The sequence below is a fragment of the Carcharhinus amblyrhynchos genome, chromosome 8 (assembly GCF_965287045.1).
Source record: "Carcharhinus amblyrhynchos chromosome 8, sCarAmb.v2.hapA, whole genome shotgun sequence".
In the NCBI taxonomy this organism is placed as follows: domain Eukaryota; kingdom Metazoa; phylum Chordata; class Chondrichthyes; order Carcharhiniformes; family Carcharhinidae; genus Carcharhinus; species Carcharhinus amblyrhynchos.
In genome coordinates this window covers 46,645,771-46,672,631 of record NC_137331.1, presented here as the reverse complement: position 1 = coordinate 46,672,631, position 26,861 = coordinate 46,645,771, and the positions used below count along the sequence as shown (strand labels likewise).

The window sequence follows — 26,861 nt, the reverse complement described above, 5'->3', positions numbered from 1 at the left end:
TGTCCAGTGTTGATTGAAGAAAGCAAAGAAGCTGTTTCTACTTTCCACATTGCAGTGGTACATAACAACCTAAAGTTACTAATGAGAGCATTCAAATAGATGATGTGCTCTAAGATTTAATTTATACCAGGACACCATGCAATTAGTGAAAAAGCTTCCCCAGTTATTAGTCTTAGACTTGTTTAGCTATGGCTCGGTCTGGTAGTTAATACCTTATTGTTAGAAGAGTGGCTACTTCTGGATAATACTGTTCCAGCGGTTTTTGTACGAAGCTGCAAGACATTTGGCCCTGGTGCTTCTGAATTGAGTAATTCATCAACATCACTTTAAGATTGAAATTTACTACTGATAATGCCAACAATGAAGCACTTAATGTGTTTATATGACTTGATTCATTCATTATTCAGCCAGGTGCTTACTGTACTTTGCTGTAGCAGTTCAGTAAAGTAGAGGTTTGCTATACTATTTGAGAGGGCAGTCAAGAGGCAACCACATTGCTGTAGGTCTGGAGTTGTATTTGAAGGAGGCAAATTTTATTTTTCTAAAGGACATTTAATGAACCAGATGGGTTTTTTAATGATAGTGTGATAATTTCCTGGTTACCATTACTGATAGTAACTCTTACAATGGATTTATTTCATTAGCTGAAATTAAATTTCCCAGCTGGTGTGATAGGGATTTAAATTTTATCTCTGGCTCATAGATCCAAACCCCTGGATTACTAGCCCAGTGACATAATGACTATGTTACTATCCCCCTCAGCACACTTCCATTTCATTTATAAGCAGTTTTGAGAAAAAATCCATGGCATTCATTTGATGTTCTGTTACTACTTTAATGAAAACCTCAACTTGACAAACTGGTTTAACATTTCCATTAAAATAGCAATCACAAGCATCTCATAGAAATGTCTTGAGCATTGTCGATTATCATAGTTAAAATTAACCTTTTTTGTTTTATTTTGAACTATTAGAATGTACCATGGGAGAGGAAAAGGTCGATAGCAGATCTCGTACCTTGTTCCAGATAGTTTTGAATTTGTTTTAAAGTGAGCCCTAGTTGTAGCGTTCAAAGTATTGTGCTTGGAACAGAGTAATGATATTTCACTGCTCCAGAACAAACTATTGCCCTTCAAATGGTGCAAATATGTTAGGCTACAAAGACATTTACAAGGAGTAATAGAAAATTGTGAACTATCAGTGACTCATCCCAAGAGTGTAATTTAATCTTTGATTAATGTGAATCTACTGCAAATTGTAGAAGTTTAATTTTATTATTTCTGAAGAAATCATGATTAGTATGAATGTAAACTGTTATTGTAATAGTGTAGCTTGATGGTGTTGCACTTGAAATAAAAGGATACTTGGATGATGTTTCAGGACAAAGGAAATTTTCTGGAGGCAAGGTCAAGGTCTTTACAAAACAATTAACATTTTTAACAGGAAATGTCTTACACTTCAGGAGCATAAAAAGATATGGCAGATGACAAAATACTTGGTCAGAAGTTAAATGTTAAACCAGTTTGTCAAGTTGAAGTTTTCATTAAAGTTTTGAAGGAGGAAAGAAAGGGATTAGGGATGTAATTCTAGTTTACCACCTCGACAGTTGTAGGCACAGCCACCAACGATGGAGCAATCAAAATTGGGGATGCTCAAGAGGCATCAGATATCTTGGAGTGCTGTAGGACTGAATATGATTATGGAGATATGGCAAGGCCATGGGTGATTTGAAAAAGAAGTTGTGCTGCTCAACTGGTAGCCAATGTAGATCAGGGAGCACATGGATGTTGGGTGAACAGAATGGTGTACATATTACAGCAGTGTTTTGGATGATCTCCAGTTCACAGAAGGTATAATCTGGGAGGCATTGGGCTAAAAACAAAATGCTAGAATATCTCAGCAGGTCTGACAGCATCTGTGGAGAGTGAATAGAGCCAATGTTTTGAATCTGGATGACCTTTTGTCTCTAACAAGATTGATTCCGGGATGAGAAACTTCAGTTAGAATAGATGGAGAAGTTAGGACAATTCTCCTTGGAAAAGAATAAGGCTAAAAGGAGATTTGATGGAGATGCTCAAAAATCATGAGGGGCCTGGACAGAGTAGATAAGGAGAAACTGTTTCTGCTTGTAAAAAGATCAAGAATGAGAGGACACAGATTTAAAGATGATTTTCAAAAGAAGCAAATAGGACAGGGATAGCTTGCTACAAAGAGAGGTGCAGGAAACAACAGAAAGGGAGTGTTATTGGTAGCATTAAAGACTAAAGAGGGTACTTATAATGGCAGAAAGGTAATAAGTTATTGGGGGAAACAAAGGTCAGTGCTCAGTGAAAGCATAACTGAAGAACAAGTAACACTTGGCCCTGTGAGAGAGTTGTTGGCTGGGTGGGGAGAGGGTTGGGACAAACAAATAAGGGAAAAGTTCATTGTCTAAACTTTTTGAATTCAATGTTAAGTCCTTAAGGCTGTAATGCGCCTAATTAGAAGATGAGGTGCTGTTCCTCCAGTTTGCATTGGGCTTCACTGGAACATTGCAGCAGGCCAAGGATGAACATGAGAGCAACAAAATGGCACGTGATGGGAAGATTAGTGTCATGCTTGTGGAGGGCGCGCAGGTATTCCGCGAAGTCACCCCAGTCTGCATTGAGTCTCACCAATATAGAGGAGACCGCATTGGTAGCAGTGAATACAGTAGACCAAATTAAACAAAATGCAAGTGACATGTTGCTTCACCAGGAAAGTCAGTGTTTGATGCCTTTGAAATTATTTCAGATTCCAGTATTTTGCTTTCATTTTAGTCCCTCTCTTCCTGAAGTTGAGTCCCTCGATCAGTCACTGGGTGCCATTCACCGAGGCACTGGGCCACTCAAGTCCTCAACAGGTGGTGGGGTGGCCAGGTTGACCATGAGCTTGGGGGCAGGGTCCCACCATTGTGTTCAGACGTATGCCCCTCCCACCCCCAAACTCACCCACCACCAGTGAGACCAGAGGATTCTGTCCTTTGTGACTGGTTTTCCAGGACTAAAAAAATTACTATGGTATCAAATTAGTTGGCAATGCAAACCCATGCCTTTTATTCAATTCTCAGTGACATTTTTCACCTCGGAAATATCTCAGCATTGCCTCATGATAACACTCTTGCTTCAGAAATTTGTGGACGCGAGTTTCACTCAGGTATTATAGCATAAAATCTAGGCCTCACATCAGTCCATTACTGAGGGAATGCTGCAACCTGAGGTGTTGGCTTTCATATGAGACATTAAACTGCTCACTAAGGTGAATGTAAAAGATCAAATGGCACAATTTAAAGCTTTTGTTTTCCCGACCAATATTCAAAACTCAGCAAGTATTAGTAAAACCTATAATTGGTCATTACAACATGGCCATTTATGAAACCTTGCAAGACACAAATCAGCTGTTATGTTTCCAACAAGTGACTCTACTTCAGAAGTACTCACTGGCTGTAAGGTGCTTTGGGGGCATTCAGAGGTTGTAAAAGATGCTACATAAATGTTTTCTTGCTTTTACATAACACATTATTTTGTGGGTGGGGAAGGTTGCAGATCATGCAAAGATCCATTGATCTCAGCCGGGATTTTCTGGTTTTGGGGCGAGCGGCGGTTGGAAAATCCCACCCCCCCCAATCTCCTGGCAGCTTCTTTGTTAAAAAGGCTAGGAACAAGATTATGGAGAAACGTATAGACCATGAACACAAACTCTTCATTAGACCAAATTTAGACATCATTATTTAACTATGCTTCGAATAAATAACCCTTTGTTAAGTTTTTATTTATTTATTCATCTGCAAAGGTTTTCTCTGGGTGCTCCAGTTTCCTCCACTGTCCAAGTAAGTGCAGGTTAGGTGGATTGGCTATGCTAAATTGGCGCCTAGTGTTAGGGGGATTAGCATGGTAAATACTTGGGGTTACGGGGATAGGGTCAGGGTTGGATTGTTGTCAGTGCAGGCTCAGTGGGAGGAAGGGTCTCCTTCTGCACTGTAGGGATTCTATAATTACTTTATGGGATATAGCCATTACTGGCAAGGCCAGCATCTGTTTGCCCATCCCTAATTACCCTTAAATCCAGTGGCTTGCTAGACCATTTCAGAGAGTATTTTACCTGTTTCCAGGGCAATAGCCAGGGCCTCTGGGTTACTCATGCAGCTAAATTTCAAAAACACCACACTCTTCCCTCTAAATTCAAATTGTAACACTCGCATTGATCATCAAACATGTTACTTAGTGACTATTACATCTACTGTATCTTTGATATTTTGGAGAAAATATGTGGATTGTCGTATCATAATTCAAAAATCAGAATCTACAATAAATAATTCTGAAAATAGGACACAATTTTCCCAGCTTGCCTTGCCAGTCGATCAGCGTGGCGAGCTGGGAAGATGGACTGCGGCCAAAAATCCGACTTGTGACTTTTTGTTCCTGGCCCTGTTTTGCTGATGAGAGCGGCTTTGTACTTGGAAAGGGATTGAAGCCTATTAGCATAGGATTGACTGTATGTAAATGTAGTGAGCAAGTCCAGCTTGGTTGCTTGCCCCCTCGCTGGCGAGTAGTGGAGATCAGATACCATAGCCATAATGGGGAGATGGGAAGCCAGAGAAGCCCTGGGGGTGATCCAAGGCATGGCTGGGCAATGCCCATTGGGCACCATAAGTGTGCCAGGGCAGTGCCAAGGGGTGTGGCCTAAGTGGGGTGTGCCTGAGTGGGGTGGGGTTATGACAAAGGTGTATGCACAATGATGGGGGTGGGGGGGTGTTATGCAGAGGGTGGAAGCTCTGCAAGGGGGGAGGGGGGGGCAGTGATCTGCCATGGGAGGGATCCCTGCAAGGGGGAGTGGTCAGAAAGGGGAATGACTGACTCTTGTGTGAAATTTTAAAAACAAACAGTCATCCTTATAGAGGTTGGGGGACTCCTTCGAATTGAGACTAAGGTACACTGCACCAGATTGCAGGAAACTTAAGTTTGTAAACGTGACGTGACCTGGATGTACTTGTGCTCTATGACATTTAGATACAATTGACGCAAAAATGGTTTTAAAAATGTACTAAGGCACAAAGCAAGAAGCAAAAGTGCTGGTAACTTTTGGGCATGCTTTAATTTAATAAATTTATAACCTTTAATTTAGAAACATCTGAAGTACATTAAAGAAAAGGTGAAAATAAACAATTCAGCAATATTGCACGTGGCTCGAACACAACACGTAAATCAGGAAAACGCAGTGTTTTTATAAGAAGCAAATACACAGAAGCATCTTGTTGATTACTTTAAAACATGTCAATGTACTGTACGTTGCAACTACTTATACAGGTCACTGTTATATTACTCGATCCAACTAGTTGATGCTTGTACTGACGCGACGTAACAGTAACAAGAGGTTCCAGGTTTTCTGTACACCATCCCATACCACTGAAAACATACAGACAGCAAAAGGCCAAGAAACTTTGGTTGCACTCAATTTTATCGTGAACATAAAAATACAGCATGACCATTAAACTGCAGCTTCTTAAAACAGCAACAATATACACAGCTGAACCATTAAAACATTGAAAAATATGTCTAAGCAATTGCTGGAATCAGCTACCTTTAAAGTCTGAATAATCAGTATCTCCCGCTCAAAATCTTGAAGGCAGTTTTCACTATTGGGGATTAATCTGTGCTTAGATCAGTATTTTAGTAATTACAATAGTGTTCAAATCAAAATTCAGGCCCATACACATAAACAAAAATACATCACCGTCCCATGCCTTTTAGAAATATCACCACTACAAAGTCTATTGGTACATTGCTCAGTAGTGGGTCAACTTTGGCCACGTATATTTCATTTCTTTCCTCATCCAAGGAAAGCATTCACATTTATAAATTACCCATTCTTCAAAAGCAGCTTGCAACACTGTAAACTCATACCACCATAAGTCAAGTAATATATCTATACTTTATTAACAGTGCAAATTAAACCTCACTGATGTGGTAAAACACATCTAGCCACATACAAAGACGACGCAAGAAGCTAAATTCCAGTACTCTTCAAGTATCCTAAACTAAAATCTAAGTGCAATTAGTGGGTGTCTTTACCTCCAGCTGGGTGATGGAAGAATGTAGGGGGTGAATGGCGCAAAGAGTGCAAGGCTACCAAACAGCAACCGCGCAGCAGAGCACCAATATTGTACAGGGGCTCTGTTCCTCCTCTGTGTGTGGAAAATACCCATGCCAAAGTAGGCACCATAGGTGCAGCCACCGCCAACAAATCAACAATAAAATGGCTGCTCCAATAGCTTTTTGGACATAATGCAGATGGCTGCTCCTCTGACGCATCATATTCGTTACTGTCTGTTTCATCAAAGGTGGATGTGAAAGTAAGTTCTTTCATATGGTTAACTCTAGGCAAGTGCTGTGCTTGTTTGTTGTAAGTGTACGCTGGAGAGCTCATGAAATGGTTAACGGATTCCAATTTAGACACCAGAATCGCTGTGTTAGGATTGTTTGGAGTCAGATCCAGCAAAGTATCGGGAACTACAGTTTCAAACTGTGGTGCACAAGCTGTATGATCGGCATCTGACACCCAGGTTGAAGATATGGGGCTGACTGGGCTGGTGTGCTGTGATTTCAACATGTGTAGAATGAGGTGCTGTACATCTGGACTATAGGGTACTACATCAGTCTGGATAGCCTGCTCCCTGACCAGTCTGTTATCACTGTTCACAAAGATCATACCGCTTTGAGCAGAAATCTCAAACGCTGCACTGTTAACAAGTGTTACCTGCATTTCGTTAGCCTGAGACCAAGAGCCATCTCCAGAACTACCTTCAATGGCAGGTTTTGACCTAAGAATTTGGTCAAAGAGATCTGTTCTGCTTGCCATATCATCATTGGCAAGCAGACCACTATCTGCCATTTCTTCAACAGCTTGGTCTTCTAGGCCCATAGATTCAGTCATTTTTGTGTAGGTTGTGCTACGTGCCAATGACTTCACTGGTGACGGACACATGCAGTCCAGTGAGGAATCATCCCTTGAGGCACCATTCTGAGCCAGCTCCATGCTCTGCAGCAAAGACTCAAGTTTCTTGTTTTGGATATTGATATCAACAAAGTATTTTTGAACACCTTTGTCCTTCTCCACCAAACTGTTCTTCATGGTGTCAATCACCTCACGTAGTTGCTTGATTTCTTTTCGAGCTTCCTTAAGTGCTAGCTGGGCTTCAACTCGATGACATTCTTCTTCAATCCAGTCTTCCCGCATGCGAGCGAGCTGGGACTTGAGATCTGCAACTTCCGATTCCCTATGAAAAGAGAAGGTATAATATAGTACAGTTTGGAGACTATTAACTTTACAAAATAATATGAGGAAATCAAAAAATATATAGGAAGCCTTAAGTGTTTAGAAACTGTATGAAATCACCCACCAATGAAGCAGGACATATAGAATTCTGGTAACTGGCACTAAAAGACCTCAAATTAAACCTATGAATTTAAAGCATTTGTTTGTAGACATATGAATGCACACTAATGAAGATTTGTGGAGAAGACAATACTGGGTATTATCTGGAACTAGATTTGTATTTGACAAGTTGGCAAACCTTTGTTGGAGTCTTAGTAAAATGGCTTTTATAAATTTTATGAATTAACTAGAACTGTTCCAAAATAACAGATTGTGTATCTTCCTCACTGGTCAATCACAATCTATGCTAGACTCAAACTATAAACCAAGTATTATTTAAATTTAAAATTCTTCACAAATTCAAATCAAGAGTAAAGATTGTGCTCAGGAAACAAAAATACAAAGTTTGCTTGATTTATTTTTTGCCTTCATCTACATTAAAATGCATAACGTTAATGGGCAAAAGATCCTGTGGGCTTGCTGATCAAATATTATCAAATAAATAGGTTGGACTAAAACCTGGTGTTGTCAGACTTTTTACTGGGCTTGCTGATCGCCAGTTCCACACTAGAGCCAATGTTATATATTGTGATGTCACAAGAGGCTGGGTGATGGAGGGGCAGTATTTCTGACACTCGGCCTTCCACTCTCGATCCACCCCTCATTTAACATTGTTGCTGAATACAGCCATGTGGACCAAGATGGAGTAAAAAGTCTGACAACACCAGGTTTTAATCTCCATTCACCTGACGAAGGGACTAACCCCGAAAGCTTGTGCGTTTACTATCAAATAAATCGGTTGGATTAAAACCTGGTGTTGTCAGACTTTTTACTGTGTTTACGCCAGTCCAACGCCGGCATACCCACATCATGACCAAGATGGACACAGGGAGTCACATGACAGACTGATGAGGAATCTGTGCAAACAAAAATCAGCTATGCAGCCTTATCAGGCTATATAAGCAGAATGCAGAGCTCAACTAAAAGAGGGCAGAAACTAGGAGAGTGGTGGGCTCCTGTACGGATTACCCGTTATGCACTAATTCACTGTATGCTTTGTGGACAATGAACTTGATTTGGGATTTGACGAAGCGCTGGATGAGAACCATCTTGCTAACTAGAACCTTTCACCACTATGAACTTGGCTGTGCGCCTTCACGTGGACCAATTAATAAACTGTTTATTATTTGGACTTCTGGGTATCTATGTTATGCCTTGGAACCCTGTCTATATCGTTGCCTGACCTCTAGTGACATCACAGTATCCTAAAGTACTGTTCAGACATTGTTCATTCCCGTTCAAATAATAGAAGTCTGTGCGTCAGAATAATGTTCTGGAACCTGATAATTTGGGTACAGATCTGCAATGGTGCAAGAAGCAATTTACTTGTGATCCAACATTTCCACCACTTTAGCTGAGAGATTGCTACTGTCAACATTATTCAATGACAGCGCATTTGTTTGATGTTTCTTGGACTCTTACTTCAACACAAGCACCCAGTCATTTATCTGAAATCAATTCATTCTTCCACTAAAACAACAGGTAGGAGGGGCTGGATTTTCAGGGATGTGGGACTGAGGAAAAACTGGCTGCAGAGCAGTGTGCCTTGAAGTTCTATCCACATTTTCACAAGACTGGGATTGGCCTGATAATTAACTAACATCACTGGGAGCTGACTGACCACCTGTCTGTAGAAAGTATTTTAATTTTCAAGGAAAGCCTCAAGCAGCTGCTTCACACTAGATGTATGGAGGTGGGAGCCATGGACTGGGGGCTTCAAGAGTTTAAAACAGTAACCAAAAGAGAAAACGCTGGAAAATCCCAGTGTTTTCTCTTCTGGTTTCAGATTCCAGCATCTGCAGTAATTTGCTTTTATCCAGCGTTTAAAAAAGTAAAGTGGATTTTTGCCTCCTTTGCAGTTAATCATGATGTGCTGCAGCAGTATCTATATTAAGGTCAGTTATGACAGGGCTGTGATTGGAAGATGCAGCTACCCATTAAAATATGTTTGCTGGTTTGTTACTTCTGCCAACTTGCCAGATTTTAAGTAAAAGATGAACACTAAATGTGGAAAAACCTGCAGATAGATTAAGTTAATGAAATGGATAAAATGGTAGAGTATATGTTATAGTCATGAAACTGCATAATAAAAATAGTATAGTATAATAAAAGGTATCTGACTGTTTAAGTTTTTCCTCATTGCTTTAATATATTTATTGAGATAGCAGTTCTTAAGTTTTACTTGGGGAGAGTTTGGCTACAATGCAATTGCCTAATTGTTTTACAAATGCAATGGGCCATGGCTGGAATTCTCTGGCCATTCACACTCTGCTGCCACAGAACGGAGAATTTGGCACTCAATCAAATTTCCTCTGTTCGTTGCAGCAAGGCGGGAGAATCCCACTGTCATGAATGGTGGGACAATCCTGCCCCAGGGGATTCTCTCGGAGACGGGAGGCAGCATGCTGTTTGCTGGTGTTGGGATCCTCTGGGAATTCCCACTGAAGCCACCCCATGCTGCTTGGAAACCTGCGGCAGAAGGTGTGCTCTGGCAGGACCAATGTAAACAACTGGAGAATTTCGGACTATTTGTTTACTTAAGGAGAATTATGGGCCATTCAAAGGTTTCCAATTGATATAACAGGCTTTGTGAGTTTGATTCACAAAGTGAATATTGGGTGAGGGATGAGAGAGTGGAGGATAGGGTGGGGGGGTTATTTACATTTCTACAGTTTGTGAGGCCTTCCTAATAGAGCTCAACCTCAGGCCTGTTTGTTCCAAAGAATCAGTTTTGATGTAGGACTTTTAACCTGCGCCTCCAGAATCATCCCAACTTCTTTCCCACTGGAGCCTCCAATGAGGCCAATTAAGTATTAGCAATCTGGAACAAAATTCAATGACCCCACAATGCCGGGCGTGTATGACAGTGATTCGCAGAGATGAATATTAAATGAGGCAGCAGTCAAGCTGCTGCAAACGTCATGATGGTAGAGGGGAAGCACTGGGTTTTCATGCAGGTACAGAGCCAATGGTGCAGGTAACAATCAGTGGTGAGCCCAATCAAAGCAGAGGTCTCAGGCACACCAGACCCAGACAACAATAATGAAGACACAAAGCACACCAATTTCTCTGCAACAATCAACTACCCCAAACATCCTCTCCATAGTGAAAGGCTGACTTCAAAATCTAGCACTAAACAAATTGCATGCGCCACACACATATACACACACACACACCCCACTTTGCCTTAATTGATACATTCTGGGTGGAACTGGAATTAAACAAACACCAAATCACGTACATTCTGGTCATGTTCACTCAGTCTGGAAGAGTATCTGAGAGATTACCAGGGCCAGGATGGTCTCTACATTCCTAGATTTCACCCCATGACCTGCTTGCAACAAAAGTCTTCTCATAGTTCACAATAAAACACATGCAGAGAGCACCAGTGGAACATCTGTCTGTATGAGCAAGTGATGCATGGACCGTGTACAGAATGGATAAACACGGTGGGGCATAGGACAAGTTTCCAACAGTCCTTTAATTTCACATCCCCCTTGCCCAGTTTTGCACACCTAAGGGTAGTCAAGGACTAATAGTTGACCAAAGAGAACACATCCTCCCCCATCAACATCCTAAGACACCACACAGTGCCCAAGTCTTCAACATAACCACCTGCCAGCCTCTCCAATCCAACTTCCTTTCTTGACCCAAAGTCAAAAGATCTGGCTACAAAAGTGTTCATAAGACCTGATTATATGTACTTGCCGACACCACATAAAACTTGCAATGTATCACACCTTCTCTCCCAGTACTAATCCCAACATGTGTATTGTGTCAACTTTGGTGAAATCAATAAGTAGTGGCCACTGTTGTAAATTTTTTCAATGTTTACACCATTTTATCAATGAGTGCAGCGCACAATGGGGCAAATATAGTCAAAGAACAGGAAACAACTTAAAAAGTGAAGGACACAAATTCATTTGGTGAATGCAACAAAACCAATATAATTTTGAAATGTGTTTGGAATACAACTGAAAGTAAGTTTGCAATAACTTGTTGAAGGAGAAAGAAAATGAGAAAGTGGAAGAAGAGGACAACGTTCAAAGAATCCGCAAGGCATAACAAAATGGATAAGTAACATCTCCTAGCTCAGGGGTCAGCAACCATTTTTACCTGAAATGCCTTATCATTAAAAAAATGCTTAAGGAACTGAGAAGCTGCAAGATGAAAAGTTGGCTTTTCCAATCAAATACGCGGCAAATTGCCAAGAATCTCTGGTAGAAGGCAAAATTTGCGTTTAAAATACATGGAAAAGGTGTTTTACAAAATAGACCTAAATTAAACTATAATTTAAGACACATAAGACAAAAACAAATTTTTCAGCTATTAATTTTCATGGAAGGGTGGCACAGTGGCACAGTTGTTAGCACTGCTGCCTCACAGCACTAGAGACCTGGGTTCGATTCCAGGCTTGGATGGCTGTGCGGAGTTTGCACGTTCTCCATGTCTTGCATGGGGTTTTTTTCCAGGTGCTCCGATTTCCTCCCACAATTTGAAAGAGCTTAGGTGCATTGGACATGCTAAATTCTTCCTCAGTGTAACTGAACAGGCGTCAGATTGTGGCGACCAGGGGATTTTCACAGTAGCTTCATTGCAGTGTTAAATGTAAGCCTATTTATGACATTAATAAATAAATTTAAACTGATAAAAAAGCTTCTAATACATTCAGAATTCAGCTATATTAAAAACAATGGTCTCCACCAATAAAAAAACCATTCCTCCAACCAAATGCATTGGGTGGGGTTTTCCAGCCCTGACACTGGCAAGCATCATCATGGGTTGGGACAAGAAAATGTTATCACTGGAAATCTGTACGGTGCAGCATAATGATTGGCTTTTTGTTCCTGTAATAAAAACACTGACACCCTACAGTGCAGAAGGAGACCATTCTGCGCCCACTCTCTGGCAGAGATTCCCTCCCAGGCCCTATCCCGTCTCCCCACATATTTGCCTCATTAAGCTCCCTAACCTAGGCATACATTGGTGATGGTGAAAGGGAAGAGTTATGGAGCAGCAAACAGCTGCTCAGAGTTCCAGTTCAAGAGGTTTGTTGGTTGTTAAGAGATTTCTGACTGTGGCCAGTAGAATGGGCTGTAGAGGATTGCCTGAGTTTTCTGAGAACCATCCATCTAGTGTTCACTTCAAATAATACAGGCAGTGTGTCTGGCCACATAATGAAAGCACTGAGGCTGCCTCCTGGATAATGGCAATTGGCATAGATATTGTTTCTTTGATCAAATGCTGAACCATTAATTGAATGCACTCTATTATTCAAGTCATAGATCGTATCAAGAGCACTGATTCTTCCATGAGTGCCATTTGGAATGTCTTGCACTCAAGGGAACCCTATCATTTGCTGAAAGCTCTGAGTCCTGCACACTCTGTGCCTACAGTTTGTTAAGCAAGGAAACTGTGTGTTACACTGGGATAATTATGAAGGCATTGTCCCTTACAAACTCCACACTTTCCCATTGCTCCTTCAATAGGAGATTTTCACAGTAACTTCATTGCAATGTCAATGTAAGCTTTATCATAAATTATCTTAATGTAAACTTTATCAACTTTATAAACTGTGTGTTATATTCTGGAGGTCCTGTTCTGTCTTAAATGACTACACTGTTGTATTAAAGCGTCTGAAGTACTTTGTTCCTCATTTTACATCTTAAATCAGAACTCCAGCAGAATTCCTATCCCTGCCACTCTGTCTGGTAATGATTTAAATGGGAGCCAGAACCAAGGATAATGAGGAAATGTTCTGGCATGATAAATGAAAAAAATATACAACTGCAAAATTAGCGCACAGTGAAAAATCCACCAAAGTTAAATGCAAATGCAAAATAAAAGTAAAACTGGATAATCACAAATGTGCAACAATAATCCCCCTTCATGGGCTGAAATTTTAAGGCCCTTTGGGTGCAGAAGGTAGGCACTTCAACACTAACAATGTACTTACTGCCTACCCACCTCTTCTGAGATTTCACCAGTAGCGGTGGAGATACCAGGCAGTTTACTTGCCAGTGAGCCAATTAAGGCCCTCAAGTGGTCAAATAGAGACCACTTAGAGGCCTCCATTCACCATCACCACTGGGATTTTACCTGTGGTGGGGAAGGCTGGCACCAGATGTCCAGCCTGCTAGGTAAAAGCTGGCAGACTGGAAGCCAGCTTTGGGGTTTGATAAGGGAGTCAAGTGCCTACTTTTCAAGACCCCTCTGCCGACTAGAGACGTCTCCAAGTTAATTCTATCACCTAACCCACACCACCAACCCCGCTGCCCCCCCAAAACCCCAACCACATCTCCTCTGTTGCCAATCTCCTCTGCTCAGTGCAGAGTCGCTGAGCAGAGACTGATAGCCAAGTTCCGCACATATGAGGATGGTTTCAACCAGGATCTTGGGTTCATGTCGCACTATTTGTAACCCCCTTGACTTGGCTGGGCTTGCAAAATCTCACTCACTGTCCTGTCTGGAGACAATACATATCTCTTTAACCTATGCTTTATGCTATCTCCACTCACACTGTTTGCATCCTTAAGACTTGATTAGCTGTAAAGACTCGCATTCTAATCAATAAACTGAGTGCGTGTCTCTATATACCCTGTTTGCGATCAGAACTCCCCACTCACCTGATAAAGGGTCAGAGCCCTGAAAGCTTGTGGCGTTTGCTACCAAATAAATCTGTTGGACTTTAACCTGGTGTTGCGAGACTTCTTATTGATCTCTTTGCCGGGGAATGCTAGTCTCAGTCTGGCAAGAACCTGGACTTACCTTTAAGTCTGGCTATGTCACTGCATGTTCTCTTCTGGAACTGCCTGTAGTCCCAGCAGTCGCCACCATTTCTGATGGCGCTACGAGGACAAGAGAGCTGCTGACCATTTGATCAACCCATGGCTCTTAGACACGAGACATCCTATCCAATGGGACAGATGGGCCACCCCAGCGGGCAGTGCTGGGCAAGCAGAGACAGGCTCTCCGCATTTTACATAAGGGATAATGACTTCGTCCCCAGCATCAAATTTAGCCTATCAAGTTGACTTAAGTTGACTCAGTATACAGGTGTCCATTTTATTGATAGGGGTTGGCATTGCGGACGGTGATTAGAATAAAAAACAAAGAGCAGTGCAGCACAAGAATAGGTTCTTTGGCCACCAAGCCTGTATCAATCACATGTCCTGTCTAAACCAGCTGCTTATATCCCTTTACTCCCCGTTTGTTCATATGTCTATCAAGATAAGTCTTAAATGTGGCAAACGTAACTGCCTCAACCACCTCACTTGTCAGTGCAGTCCAGACCTCCACCACTCTCAGTATAAAAAACCTCTCCCGCACACCTCCACTGAACTTTTCCCCACTTATCTTGAACTTGTAACTACTTGTAATTGTCATTTCTGCCCTGGGAAAAAGCTTCCAACTATTCTCCCTATCTATACCTCTCATAATTTTATAAACTTCTATCAGGTCGCTCCTTAGCCTCGTTTTTTTCCAAGGAGAACAATCCCAGTTTATTTAATCTCGGCTAATACCCTCTATACCAGGCAACATCCTGGTGAGCCTTTCCTGTACTCTCTCCAAAGCCTCCATGTCCTTCTGGTAGTATGGTGACCAGAATTGGACACAGTATTCCAAATATGGCCTAACCTGCATTTTATATAACTGTAACGTAATTTGCTAAATTTTATACTCGATGCCCTGTCCGATGAAGCATGCCATACGCTTTCTTCACCACCTTTTGCACCTGTGCTGCCACTTTTAAGGACCCGTACTCCCAGATCTCTCTGTGTGTCTATTCTCCTAATGGTTCTGCCATTTATTTTGTAACTCCCATCTGAATTGGATCTGCTAAAATGCATGATCTCACATTTGTCTGGATTAAATTCCGTCTGCCCAATTTTCTAGAATATCTATATCCTGCTGTATTCTCTGACAATCTTCATCACTATCCGCAACTCCACTAATCTTAGTATCATCTGCAAACTTGCTAATCAGACTAGCTATGTTTTCTTCCAAGTCATTTATAGAGGTTCCAGCACTGCTCCCTGCATCACAGACCATGAGTTACAGACCTCCATTCAAAAAAACAGCCTTCCACCGCTACCCTCTGTCTTCTATGGCCAAGCCAGTTCTGGATCCATCTAGCTAGCTCACCCCTGATCCGGTGAGATTTAACCTTTTGCACCAGCCTGTCAAATGCTTTACTAAAGCCCACGTAGACAACATTCACAGCCCTTCCCTCGTCAATCATTTTTGTCACCTCCTAGGGGAAGGTGATAAAAGAGGGGGTAGAACCTCAAATTAATTAAATTAAGCAAGGAACTCAATTTCAATAAATGTTTCATTTGAAGGAGGCTAATGCTTGTTTGAGGCGCAGAATTACCCGGTGGAACATTTGGTGCAGTCCAAACTGGCTGTGTGTCTGATTTCACAACTCTTGTTGGCCACTACTATGCACTGCTTTGCCAGTGAAGCTTTGTAAAAGTTGTTCCTGTTGTCTTTCTTTGTGGAAATTTTGGATCCTTTGTTCTGAACGATATTATTGTTTTTTCAGCAGTGGGTGTTGGCAATGTAGGTAGGTCTGTTGGCATCTGAAGGCAAGGGAGACAGTTTGATACTTTGTGTGGGACTTTTTGGCCACGCTCATCCCAAAACCAAAAAGCCCTCACAAGGTCAACGAACCTTTGCATGGTCTGCACCCCTCATTCCCCTCTCCCCACCCCCTTCCTAGCTATGATTCCTGTGGCAGGCTGGGTGGGAAAGTTCATCTGTGATTGTAAACCCTCCATCAGAACACAGTGTTGAAAGAGAGGAGTCATTTTGCCATCAAACTGACAGGTTTGTAAGAGTTGCAGCCATGGCCAGATGAAAGGCTGTTGCTCAAGCACTCCTTCTCTGTGAGCACTTTTACTGCTTGATAAGTGGTTTCAATCTCTTGGAAGTCATTTTACCCACCTTGCATTTCACATACCTTTAGCTGCACTTCCGGCTGCTAGCCTTCACCAGACCCGTTCAGGCAACTTTACCTTGCACCTCTGACAAAGCACAAGAAAAGCAGCAACACCAGCGGCAGCAGGAGTAACACACAACAGGACTAGCCAGATGCCTTTTCCTAAGTCGCATGCAGCCCCATAGGGTAGACAGGATGGACACTGGGACTATGAAGCATGCGGGTAAAGGTGAGTGCTGACTGTCCAGATTGGGATATAAGATCGCTGGAGAGGGACGAATGGATGCAGCTGCAAGTGTGTGGTTCTGAAAGGTACTTTGCAGGAAAATGCTGAGGAAGTCAAGAGTGTGGGGCTTGGCAACTGGAAGTATTATCCACTCACCTTTCCTACCCCTCCTGAGGTCCTGAATCCTTTTTGTGCACTGTCTCCAGGTTGAAGGGACCATACTTCTGCTGGTGATTTCCTTAGGCACCTCAATGCACACTTGCTGGGTTGGAGAGTTTGCCTTCTTCCTTCTGTCTTTGGGAGAACTCACTTCACTGCAGTTCCACGGCAGAACATCCAGGTAAAGAGTCAGAGAGCCATTCCTGAGTTTCTGTAGCCTCAAAAGTCCATATCAGGTGGAAGAATTCTAACTCACTTGGGGTATTTTTAATTAGAAATACTTCCCTTGACAAAAATCGATGCACCATCCTGCCCTCCCTGCCTAATTAGCTGGGGAACTCAGTGTCAGGATGATAAAGTCACATCCCGTTAAAATCACCTCAGTAAGGCTCGCTGAAGAGCTTGATGGGTTCTCAACTCTAATGCTTCAGCTGTTTTTAGGACAAAGGTGAGGAAAATGCTACCTGTATTCTTAGCCTTTGATGTCCACAGAATTTAAATCCCTATTTGACATTAAGGAATATATGGAGGCTCATTCCCACAGAAAAAATTTGAAAATCGTATCATTTTCAAAACATCATTTTTAAAAGGTGGTTGACAATACTTCAGTTTATACCTTAACATGCGCATGTCCCAATCTTTATTTTGCTTTTGGTAAAGTGATCAAAATGTGAATTAAAATCCTTTTTTTAAACTTCCTATTGTGCTGTCTATGTGAGATCGTCAATGTGATTGATTGTTTAACTTGATGCTAAGTGCTGCAGATGACACAAAATGCAAAGTCACATCAGAATATAAGAAATCCATCTCTGGAGCCAACTAAATCTATGTGGATAGCTTCATAGAATCCCTACAGTGCAGAATGAGGCCATTTGGCCCATCAAATCTGTGCCAACCACAATCACACCCAGATCCTATCCCCATAACTCCATACACTTACCTAACTAGTCCCTCTGACACTGAGGAACAATTTTGCATGGCCAATCCACGTGACCCACACGTCTCTGGACTGTGGGAGGAAACTGGCACACCTGGAGAAAACCCACACAGACATGGGGAGAACATGCAAACTCCACACAGGCAGCAACCCAAGCTGGGAATCGAACATGGGTCCCTAGCGCTGTGAGGCAGCACTGCTAACCACTGTGCCGCTGTGCCATTGTGCCATTAACCACAAAATCCAGGCCATTATTCATTATTAACACAAAATTAAGACTGCTTCCCTAGTGTATGGAAACCAAACACACTGAACATTTAAAAGTACTTGTGAGAAATTTCTTTGCAAACGAATAGAGCTTCACATCTTTTTTTGTCAAACAAAACCACAGACTTTACAATAAGCAGAAAACAAATAGAAACTATGATTTCAACAGAAGACAAGAAGCAAAAAAAGTCTGGGAAAGAAGCAAATGTTAGAAAATAGAAATAGCAAATTCACCAGATGAATCAACAAAATGCCACAATTGGTATTATTTTGAACAAATGAAATGTTCAAATTTTGGGAAGACTTGTAAATTTATGATGGTAACTATATCCTATCAAATGTCAGTAATCATGATCATGCTATGCTAAGTTATGAATCAGACTTAACAGGATAGAAAGAAATCATCCACAACTGGCACTCCGGCAGAGGACAGAGAGGGGAAGCAGTGGGAGTTCAAATCAAGAGAGATATAGGGGCAGGTTTTTGGATTAAGGCAGGCAGAAACCAGCAAGATATGAGTTCCAGAGAAATGAAAGAATGGGAGCTCGAATGGGAACGAGAAAACAGCATGGGCAAGATTTTCCGGTTCCAGGGTGAATGCAGCTGGAAAATCCTGGCTGAGGACAACGGACCTTTCCACGGTCCAGCCTTTGCCTGCTATGATTCCCCTAGTGGGCAGAATGGGAAAACTCGCTCCCATGAGTTCAGATTCACAAGAGAGCAAAACAGCGGGAACCCGGATTGAGAGAGGGATGAGAGAGTGGAACAAAGAGTGAGAGGGAGAAATCAGTGAGGGTGCAGAAGACAGGAGAAGCAGGAGGTGAGGATTCAGACATGAGACAGAGAGCAAATAGCAGGAACTCATGTTCAGGGAGAGGAAAAAGCAGGAGGTTGGATTCAGAAAGAATAAAAATGGGGAAGCTCAGATTCACAGAAAGCAGAAGCAGGAGAGCTTGGATTCCGCCCAATGAGTTCATAGATGCGCGTGAGCAAAGTTCCTATCCCAATTATTCAATCAGCTCTCTATTAAATATCTCTCCTTCTTCCCCCTCTTGCAAGCATTGCAGCTGATACATTATGTTAGTCTAACTTCATCTATGACTCGTATCACACTTTCCATTCATATTCTTTGTTGTGTGCTATGACAAAGAACAAGGAGGAAAGAACACACATTACAGGCACCAGAAAGCAAGGTGAAGGTATTTATTAATTCTTCCAATTGGGAGATTGGGATGGGAACAGGAGGAAGGTCTGGGAAAAAAAGGAACACAATGCCTGTTGCTTCCATACCTCTTTGAACCTCCAGACTTACGACAATAATTGCAGAGGCACCGACACAGAAATAATTTGCTCATGTTTTATGACTATACTCAAGTCACTCGGTCTGAAGGTTGAGTGAGATATGTTTAGAGAAGGGAATACTGATGAGTAAACTCATCTAGAAACAGATAAAGCACAAGGTGGCAATTATACAACAAAAGTAACCCCAAACTCCCAAGCGTTTCAAATTTTATGAAGTCTTCGATCTGAAACACGAATGTTTAGTTCCATTGTTTTGTAAGCACTTTAAACAGCTGCACATAACTTCTTGTGTTGCATGGGTAGCTTTGACTATTCTGGATGTCCATGTTACATATATATTTTTTAAAAAGATCAAAATTGGTCCAGAATTTTAACATTAATTTCAGTTTTCTCACCCTCTGTCTACAATACGCAGATCTTGGTAACAACGGAAAGAATGATGACATGAATTCCATGGGAACTTACTGCCATGCTTTCCAACATCTCTCACACTTGATGCCTTATCTGCTCACCACAGGACTTTATTCAGGAAAGGATAGGCAAGTTTGACACCAAAATCTAAGTTGAATGTAAACAACTTATTAGTTGTTAGAATTAAAATAATTACCACCTCTCTTGAAGGCTGCTTTCAGAATCCTTTAGTTTTGTCCTCAGGTGTCTAATGGTGACCTCCTTTTGCTGCAGTGGGGTCAAGTACTGCTCCGGGTTTGGGGGCTTAATGCCATGATTATCACTGCAAGAAGTGTATTTAACAGATCGCCTGGAAAATGCAGATAATGAAAGTAAAAGGAAAGAAGAGAATGAGTTATTGAAGCCTAGGTGAACAAAACAATTGGGGGATTTAAAAGGAGGAAATCTCATTGTTAATGAACTAGATAAAAAAGATAGCTAGTTACAAAGAGTTCTCATCAATAGATCACCTTTTCATATCCTTTTCTATTAAACTGAGTTGAATATTTTAAGTGGTTGCCAATGATATCAAAGCAGGTTTTATTGGTAAGAATTTGAACAGCTGAGTTAACAGTGGCAGCATTTTGCTTTTGTATTAGTTTCCCAATCCTGCTATTTGTAACACTTCTATTAATTCAACTTGCCTACATAGTTGCTGACATTGGCACTGATATAACCGGCAGGAATTTTCCAGCCATTCACGCCCCACCGTCGCTGCAAGCAAGAATGGCAAATTTGGCCACTGGCGTGGACAGCCTGAAAATTTTGGCCATTGTTGCCTATATTAGTTTCCCAATCCTGCTATTTGGACCACATCTGTTAACTCAGCTTGCTTATATAGTCAGGATCCAATCTGAATCGATTGTTCTAAGTCATCTCAAAGAAAATGCACATTCCCATTCAATGTTTTATTCATCCAGAAGTTGAATCTATTGACGTTACTTCATTATTTATTTTCAATTATCGTCCCTGAAATTGGAACTGAACAGAGGAAAGGGAAAACGGAAAAAGAGAATAAAATGGCTATGTAGAAGTCTGTGCGTATAGCATTAAAAAATCTGTACTACTATTCACAAACCATAAATTTCTGTTCTAATTAAGTAAGCAATAAAAATAACAAATACTATAAGCTATTCTACTTAAGCAATGTGCAAAGGTTACTCTAAAGTGACATTTCATTAATATATTTATGTCTACATATGCAAATTCCTTATCTGGACCCTAGCTCTTTGGCCTAGCTATAAACAGCAGCCAGTTATGTACAAGAGACAGAGGGTAAGCTTTGGATGACAAATCCACATCGGGACATTGGGCCAAATAGGTCCACAGTCTCGTTGTGCGTGGGGGCAGGGTAGGTAGGGAGGGAGGGGTGTGGTTGCATTGGTGATTCCAGGGTCTGATTCCAGAACCCAAGCTTTTTGTATGGAGGTAGAATTCTGATGGGGCAGGTAGCCAGCAGGATAGGGAAAAGCACTCCTGCTCCTCATAGCCCTCAAGCAGTGTCATAAATACATTTAACTCCTTTCCAAAGTGGCCTTTGCCTCCCATCAGCTATAGGGTTTTCGTAGGTCTGAGAAACCCATCAGACTGGGATTAAAGCAACAAAGCAGGCCATCTCTCTCAGTACCAGCCTGCCAGCAGGGGCCTTCAGTAAACCTGAAGATGAGCAGGTTGGTTTGAGGAATTATAATATTTTAATCTCAGCTTGACCTAAACTTTTCTGATTTATCGTGCTAAGATCCAGTCCACAGCTTTTAGCTTTAAGGTAAACTCATCTTTTTGTGCCGATCTGTATTATATAAGCACTTATTATCAATGAGAAATGACATATTGTCAACATTTTTCACCTTGCACTCATCAGGACAACCGCAAGAATACCAATGTCAGGAAAACAACTTTACACTGTATGAGAAGAAGGTGCTGATTGGTTGGCAAGTGGACTCTTATTGGTTGAGGTGTTACCATGAGAATGCACCAGTTGATGGTACTGACAGTTAACTAACAAGCATTGTTTGAAATTTAAACCCAGCAGCTTGACTCCGATTGGTCAAGAGTGGAATGAACAGGAATGGCTATCATTTATTTGGTTTAGCTCCAACACGAGCAATCTGTGAACATGTTCTTTCTGCCTGAAAAGAACCCACCCTACTAATAATACATGTAGCTTTCAATACATGGAAATGCACAGCAAGCTTGACTGACAACCTTAAACTGATTGTTAGCATAGTTTGTAGCGCACTGAGGATTATTTAGCAAATGATGTTCAATCGCAGAATCACATCTAATGTTGGACATTGTTTTGCATTTTGTAAGCTTGGACTGGTTGGGGATAGTCTGTCCTTTGGGATGTACGGCCTACATACCAAGCATTAAACTAGCACTGAAGTTCAAATACCATATTACTCATTGTGTAACAGGCAGAATGTCTTTTTGCCTTATGTAGCCTCTTGTGAGTAGAGAATACAACCTATATTGCTGCTTCAGTTTGCTTCACTTGTTGCTCAAATGGTTAGCACTGCTGCCTCAGAGCGTCAGGGACTTGGGTTCAATTCCCAGCTTGGGTCACTGTCTTGTGCGGAGTCTGCACGTTCTCCCCATGTTTGCATGGGTTGCCTTCTGGTGCTCCAGTTTCCTCCCACAGTATGAATGATGTGCTGATTAGGTGCATTGGCCATGCTAAATTCTCTCTCAGATGTCGGAGTGTAGTGACTGGGAGGATCTGAGATAGACTGAATGCTTTTCAGAGCCAAAAGTGACAGCTTAGGCCCATTCATGAGTTTGCTTGATATATGTCCACTTGCCAACCAATCAGCACTCTTTTCTCATGCAGTATTAAGTTGTTGTTTCCACTGACATTGTTAGTATTGTCATTGTCCTGATGAGTGCAAAACAAAAAGCTTTGACTAAATATCATTTTTCAGCATTAGTCAAGTTCTGTACTCCTAAATGATTATTTTTGTAATATTTATTCTATAATTTCTGCAGTAATCACTGCAACAACATTGTTTTATTTTCCCTTACACATTGAAAGGCTGCCTTTCTGAATCAAAATCATTTTATGTTAATGAAGTTGAATGATGACAACACTAATTTTCAATCAAGCATATTTTTGAGAATTGCATTGGGTATATTTCCTCCTTTAGATTTGCTGATTTAATACTCTTTCTGGAATAGAGAATGGGCAAGTTATATGCTCTTTGGTCATCATCAAAACCATTCTGGAAACAAACTTATGTTGTGAGAGCAAAGAACAAAGAAAAGAACAGCACAGGAACAGGCCCTTCGGCCCTCCAAGCCCATGCTGACCATGATGCCCTAACTAAACTTTAAAAAAATCTTCTGCCCTTACTCAGTCTGCATCCCCTATTCATGTATCTATCTAGATGCCTCTTAAATGTTGCAAATGTGAATATTTTGTCCATTGCTTCACCCTCCACAAACTTCTGCTTATTCAAAATCTGTTGCTTGTATTCTACCTCTCATTTATCCATCATCATTGTCTTTGCTGTCTCCAATGGCTTATTTTTAAAATTTCCTTGTCCAAATTCCACTATAGCCTGCTCCAGTCTCTCCTCCACCATCATCCCAGTTCTATTTATCTTGTTTCATTTCTTCTTTTCATCTCATTCACCCATTTTTATTACTTCATATTCTTATTTTTATTTTTCCACTTTTGAAATCTTGCTCTCCATCTTCTCTTCCAACCCCCTCAGGTCTATTGCCACATTCCTTTTGGTTGTCCTCTGACAGTCTGTGCCTTTGTTCTGCCATTTACATATTCCGACCTCTTAATGGATGCTCTTAGCACCTTTCTCAGCCTGCATCATCACTATTTACATCCGCTTTGTCCAATTACATCCCCCCAAACGTCCCCCACCCACATTGTATAAATATTCTTTGTCTTTAGCTCAGACGAAGGGTCATCTAGACTCGAAGTGTTGGCTCTGTTCACTCTCCATGGATGTTGCTGAGATTTTCCAGCATTTTCCGTTTTTGCTTCAGATTCCAGCATCCACAGTATTTTGCCTGAACCACTATTTTTTTCCCCCTGCTACAGTTCCACAATCCTCAAACATCTGTGTGTTCCTCCAATTCTGATCTCTTGTAAATCCCTACCGTTCCTTCCCCAGTGTGGTGTTCATGCTTTCAACCACCTAGGCTGTGTATTTACGAATTCCCTCCTGAAATCTCTTCATCTTGCCAGCTTTCTCTGCTTTTAAGAACCTCTGTAAAAACATAGCTTTTTAATCAATTTTTTCGTCAAATGCTAATAGCGTCTTCTTCAGCTTGGTGTCAATTTTTGTCTCATTACGACCCAAATAAATGCAAGTTGCTTTTCTCTGCAGGTAAATGCATCTCGTTGCTCAGCATCTCAATGCTGCGCTGCAGAACACAAGGACTTGTTCGATGGTGGGGAAGGAGTGAAGGTTTTGTGAATACAAATTTCTGCTCGAGCATTCCACAGTGTTGTTGTTCAATCCCTTGGGGCAACATGTTATCGCTGCGTTAATGGTTTTCAAAGTACCACTGATTTCTTTTTATTTGCAGTGTTACAGCATCAACTGGTTCATATGCTGACAAGTATCAAATCAATTCTAGGTCACAATTGCTTAGTATTCACCAGAATGTTATCAGGACATTTTTTTAAATTTCAAAAGCACGATAATAAAGATCATTTCAAACTAAAGAATAATGCAAGTTTATAACACAGAGTGTGAGTGTGATCATGTCTGTGCCAACTTGTTTTTTTTTTAAGTGCAATCCAAAATTAATTCCCTGCCCTGCTGTCTCCATTTATATTCCTCTGCTTTGATTCATTATTCACCTTGTCATAAAAGGTCTCTTTTACAACTGCTCTCAAAGGCAAAATATTCTGCAGCGAGAAATTTTAATTTGACCTCTCTCTTCACCCTCCTGGTAACAATTTTAAACAAACGATAGCTTGTCACTGAGCTTCGTTCCAACTGGATGGAAAATGGCGTGTTGTGGATGAGCCACCAGTCAGACATCTTGCCAAGTTTTCCTTTCCACTGGATTGGGAAGCGCTGTATTCATTCTTATTATTATTAGCAACGAGAAATACATTGCAGAGTTACACCAAACAAAATAAGGAAGCTTATCTACAACTGGAATACACAGTTAAGTCCCACAGTCAATAGTCTATCAACCTTGCTGCCTCTGGTGGCAAATCTATATTGTTTTAATTCAATGGGTCAGTAATGGCTGTGCCCCCAATAGCCTTTAGTTTCTTGCCTTCTGCTGACTTGACTGCAGCATACAGAAATCTGCAGTTCTTCTGGGAAAAGAATAACATGCTGTGTTGAACACAATATTTATAGAGGAGGGAAATAAAAAAGCACCAGAGATTGGGTCACTTGTCTGCTCAAGTGCAGCTGCCATGGTTACATCAAAAGCAGTCTTTTGGGGAGTTTTTGCAAGAGAAATGTTAAATATAACAGATCCATGAATACAGTATGCTGCTTCAAGTAAGATTTATAGAAATAACACGCTAAATAACTCGACTGGAAGCCCTTAAAAAAAAAATCAGGAAAAGTTTTAATTCTTGGTTGCTGCAAACTAATTTACTAATCTGACCTTCGATATTTCAATTTCTTCAATCATTTATTATAACCAAAGATCTTCTACTGGAATATTAATACAGAACTAAAGTAAACTATAACGTTATTAGCCACGGATGATGCCGTATTCAAAATACTTCCAGGCATCCTGATACACATTTCATTTCACCATACCTTTACGCTGTGGTCACAATGCAGCTAACACCCCAAAAATGAAAGCAGTTGTTATTAAACACAAACATGCATCACATACGTCACCATATGTTATAATATTTGAATGATTTGACTAAAGGACAACAATGTATTTTTAAGAATTCATCAGCACATAATGAAGGATGGCTTTATCTCCTGGTATCAGCAATTCAGGCAATTCCACATAAGCTCTTCAGAGGTATAAGAAATGTTAAAAATATTGGTACTTTTCCTCGCATGTCTTAGAGTAATATGTTCGTCCTCTTGGCTTAAAGAGACCAACGACAGTAACGGGTGGAAATAGACCCAGAGTAAATCAGTAATCAAATGTATTTAAAACATACAGTTGCTGTAATGAAAATCAAATTTAGGACAGCCCTAAAATCAACAGGTAGTTGCCATGGAATTGTTCACAGCAAACCAGATGTCAGCAGTTTGTTCTATATATAAAACAGTGCATACACACTAGGGATCGGAAATACTCAAATATCAGCGAAGATGCAAGCAGTTGCCAGTTGAATTAAAAATCATGAGTTGAGTCATCAGGAATCGGCTGACATTTCAGCAAGTGTGTATGGAAAGAAGAATCATATAAATCTCATAGTGCAGAAGGAGGCCCATTGAGCCTGCACCAACTAAGCATCTTATCCAGGCCCTCCCTTCCTCTGCTCCATCCCCACACGCACTTACCCCTCTAATCCCCTTAATCTACACATCTTGAGACACCAAGGGACAATTTAGCATGGCCAATCGACCTAACCTGCACATCTTTGAACTGTGGGAGGAAATCGGAGCACCCGGAGGAAACCCACGGAGACACGGGAAGAACAAGCAAACTCCATACGGACAGTTACCAAGGCTGGAATTAAACCCGGATCCCTGATGCTATGGGGCAGCAGTGCTAACCACTGTGCTACCGTGCCAAAGAATGCCTCCTTTTGTTTACAGATTTAATTAAAATCAGCCTTACCAAAGCAGTAATTGGTGTTTGACAACTGCCATGGCCTCCCCAAAAAAACACATGATAAATCAACTAAGCAATTCTTTCCAGATATTAATTTGGTTGTTTTCAAAAGCTTCATCCACACAGATGAAGCCATTAGTTTTGACCAATCTGTGGTTACAGATGCACTTTTGAATCAAGGATGTTAAATCAAACTCTTATAAAATTCTACATTGATGATTCACCAATCTGATCATTATTGATTTTTACTGCAACAGTTGTAATTCTTGGTTTTTCTGAGCTTTTAATGCATTTATAAATTTCAACTTGTTTCAGTTCCTCGGGTTTTCTCTTTTTCCTTATCTTGGATTCGTTTTTGGATTCAGGGTAATGGAAACCAAGAGACTTCACATA

General features: G+C 41.1%; 1 protein-coding gene across 4 annotated transcripts in view; it reads right to left on the bottom strand.

Annotated features, from left to right (window-relative positions):
- Positions 1-5,101: 5,101 nt before the first annotated feature.
- LOC145346578 (syntabulin-like) overlaps positions 5,102-26,861 on the bottom strand; it is a 111,127-nt gene continuing 89,367 nt past the window's right edge. For 2 of the 4 annotated variants that reach the window (XM_080194004.1, XM_080194006.1), the window contains 2 exons: positions 19,891-20,043; positions 5,102-7,293 (listed from right to left, as the gene is read on the bottom strand). In XM_080194004.1, coding sequence (XP_080050130.1) covers positions 6,072-7,293; positions 19,891-20,043 — 1,375 coding nt within the window. In that variant the 3' untranslated portion in view covers positions 5,102-6,071. The remainder of the gene's footprint in view (positions 7,294-19,890; positions 20,044-26,861) is intronic. The other 2 variants (XM_080194005.1, XM_080194007.1) reach the window with 2 other exon arrangements.